This window comes from Otolemur garnettii, unplaced genomic scaffold (genome assembly GCF_000181295.1).
Source record: "Otolemur garnettii isolate 467f Iridium unplaced genomic scaffold, OtoGar3 scaffold00086, whole genome shotgun sequence".
Lineage (NCBI taxonomy): Eukaryota > Metazoa > Chordata > Mammalia > Primates > Galagidae > Otolemur > Otolemur garnettii.
Window position 1 is genome coordinate 222,555 of NW_003852481.1, and position 3,544 is coordinate 226,098.

Sequence of the window (3,544 nt, forward strand, 5' to 3'; positions counted from 1 at the left end):
GGGTCCGGGCTGGGGATTCGAACCCGCCACCTTAGGTGTACGTGGCTGGCGCCTTAGCCGGTTGAGCTATAGGCGCCGAGCCTCTCTTTTTTTTTTGAGACAGAGTCTCACCATGTTGCCCTGGGTAAAGTCCCATGGCATCATGCTCACGGCAACCTCAAACTCCTGGGCTCAAGAGATTCTCTTGCCTCAGCCTCCCAAGTAGCTGGGACCACAGATGCCCGCCACAACACTCGGCCATTTTTTTGTTGCAGTTGTCATCTGATGTTCAGCTGGCCCAGGCCGGGTTTGAACCCACCACCCTCGGTGCATGTGGCTGGCGCTACAACCACCGTGCTATGGGCGCCGAGCCAGAGACTATGGTTTTCATGACAGACCCATAGTCACATGAGAGATTTTACAAAACTGATACCAGAAGATTCCAGAAGTAGGATTATTTTTCAAGTTTGTTTCTTTACAAGGGAAGAATTAATAGGGCTCAGATTCAATATATAAATTCTCTGAATATGTAATGAAAAGGCAGTTGCCTAAGGGAATTTATACTGGCCTGGGATTAGAAGACTTGTAACCTAGCTCTATATATCTGCCTCTAAATTCCTACGGAAACTCAGGAATGTCACTAAACCTCTACACATGCCAATTTCCTTATCTGTAAACATGTTATTAAAAGTATCCTATTGATTTCAAATTATTCCAAACAAAGACAAAGAAATATCAGTACCTTCTAGAATAATTTCAAAAGTAGATGAGTATAAGTACACTGCATATGTCTTAAGAAGATTCACACCCAAATGGGTTTGCATTCCGAAGTCATTATATACTTTCTAATAAGCTTATTACCTGATTTGAGAAAGTGTATGGTCTAACTTCTTCCACAAAGATGACATTATTGCTGGGACATCATTTGATGTTTCTAAATCACACAAGGAAAAGGTTCTTAATAAATGCAGTTGAAGAAAATTCATCATTCATTTTCAACAAAGACACAGAAAATCATAGAAAAAATTTATCTCTCAACTGTTATTATGTTGAGAACTGAGAAATAAACCTATTTTGCAAAATGGCCTGCAAAGCTATGATGAGGCTATTTTTTTCTTAAGCCATTGGTTATCAGATACAACTTGAGAGAAAATGGACATCTGTAAAATCTCTGAAGGTATTTTCAGGCCAATAATTTTTTATCTCCTTTGTATTGAAAATGGGACAAGCTATGTTTTATTTTCCCCACCCTCAGGGCTGCCAAAGCCCTGGGCAGGGGCAGCGTCACCTTCATGGTAAAGGGAAGTGGCTGAGGGGCTTAATGGGTTGGCTGTGGGGATGGTGGCAAGGGCCCAGGGTCTGAGCTCTCTATGGCGTGTGCCAGTCTCTCTCTCTTTTTTTTTTTAATCTTTGCTCTATCTGATATCATGATATTTTAAAGTGAAAGAAATAATTTGCTTCATACCTATGATAAATGATTATCAGAAATGTTATGCTCCTTCTGAGAGTGGAAATATAATCTTTAATTTCCTCATATTTAAAAATGGGTCTAAACAATCAATACCTCTCACTGGGTTATTCTAAAGACTAACATAAAACATGAAAGCATGTAGCACAATGTTTTGACATAAACAGTATTCAAGAAATGTTGTCTTTTCTTTTATGTTATCATCTTATGCTAATTATTTTATTAAAAAATTTTTTGTTTTTGAGATAGTCTCACTCTGTTGCCCCAGGGTAGAGTACCACGGCATCAACTTAGCTCACAGGAATCTCAATCTCTTGGGTTCAAGTGACCCTCCTGCCTCAGCTCTTGAGTAGCTGGGATTACAGACTCCCACCATAACATTCAGGTAAATTTTCTATTTTTAATTAGAGATGAGGTCTGGCTCTTTCTCAGTTTGGTCTTGAACTCCTGAGCTCAAAGGATCCTACCTTGGTCTCCCAGAGTGCTAAATTATAGGGGTAAGGCACTGCACTCCATTGTGGTAATGTTTTTAAGATATGGAAAAAAATAAATATTAGAGAATAAAATAATGACAACTTTCCCCCTAAGACATAATTTAGGCAAGTATTATTTTATATCCTGGTAACTATAAACCGGGATTTTATGACTAGCTCCTGTGTTCAGACATAGAAATTAAAGTATCACACATAGCAATGCCTGTTTATCAGTGCAGATAACTCAGAGTTAGGAGTTGTAGCTTAAATCTTTTTAACAGATCACTGTTTGGTTATATCTGCTGACACTAAGATTTTTGCAACTAACACATCACTCACAATAAACACAAATTAGATTTTTCTTTCTCTCTTTCTTTTTTTTTTTTTTTTTGAGACAGTGTCTCACTATGTCACCCTGGGTAGAGTGCCGTGGCGTCACAGCTCACAGCAACCTCAAACTCTTGGGCTTAAGCAATTCTCTTGCCTCAGCCTCCCAACTAGCTGAGATTACAGGTACCCAACACAATGCCTGGCTTTTTTTGTTGTTGTTGCAGTTGTCATTATTGTTTGGCAGGCCTGGGCCAGGTTTAAACCCGCCAGCCCCAGCATATGCGGCCAGCCCCTTAGCTGCTGAGCTACAGGTACCACCTACAAATTAAATGTTTTCCAGTAAAATTTATCTCATCATAACTGGGAAATTTTTCTCAAGGCCTTTATGAGATATTAATATCATGTATTCTTTAGAATTATTTTCTGTGACACAGACAAAGTATCAATAAAAAATTAAACAAAATATTTCTAATCAAAACAAGTAGATAAATGCTATATGAAATTATTAGGAAAAAAAATCTCTGAACTTGAATTCTTACCTTTTGTTTTCATAGCTACATATTCATTCAAAATTGTTGTCAAGTTTTTTCCAAATAATGACTGAAAGAAAAAAAAATCAAGCATTACCAAAATCATATTATACTACCAATAATCCCCACAAGGAAACACTCCACCACTCAAAAGGTAAGGTCTGATTGAGGAATGTATAAAGGTCTTGCTAAGAATGGGTAAAGCAGCAAGTTATCAGAAATGAAAACAGTCACTCAAATTAGGGATTGTCTCAAAGCTTCCACGGGTGAAGAATCTTGCCAGTTTGAATAGGATATTATAACTACATATTTTTTTTTAATATAAGATGGTTGAGCAAAAAATAGTGTCAAGCTGGGAGGTAGGGATCCAGACATACAACTGTTAAAAAAAAAAAACCAAAAAAACCCCTACTCTTAATCTGCCATGCCTAGCCTGAAAGTCTTACGAACCTTCCAAACAACAAAGTAAAAAAAAAAGGAAATGTGTTAGAGATACCCTTCTCAAGGATCGGTATGTTCCTGTCTTCGCTTCCATCATCTCTTCCATGCCCCTCACCTTCAACCCATTCCCACCACTATAGCACAAGGGCAAGTGTCAAGCTTGAGGTCATATCATAGGAAAGAGCAAAAATTGTGGAACAGCTGTGGTTTCAAATTCAGTACTTACTATATGTATCACAAATAACCTAAATTATAAGGCTTACTTTTATATTTGTAAAATGGAGATACTACCTTTTTTTTATTTTTTGAGACAGAGTCTCACT

At 37.8% G+C, this 3,544-nt stretch overlaps 1 protein-coding gene across 1 annotated transcript in view; it reads right to left on the minus strand.

Annotated features, from left to right (window-relative positions):
- LOC100954112 (protein NPAT) overlaps nt 1-3,544 on the minus strand; it is a 52,304-nt gene that overhangs the window by 29,006 nt on the left and 19,754 nt on the right. The window contains exons 3-4 of the mRNA XM_003794712.2: nt 2,790-2,850; nt 841-913 (exon numbers count right to left, since the gene is read on the minus strand). Coding sequence (XP_003794760.1) covers nt 841-913; nt 2,790-2,850 — 134 coding nt within the window. The remainder of the gene's footprint in view (nt 1-840; nt 914-2,789; nt 2,851-3,544) is intronic.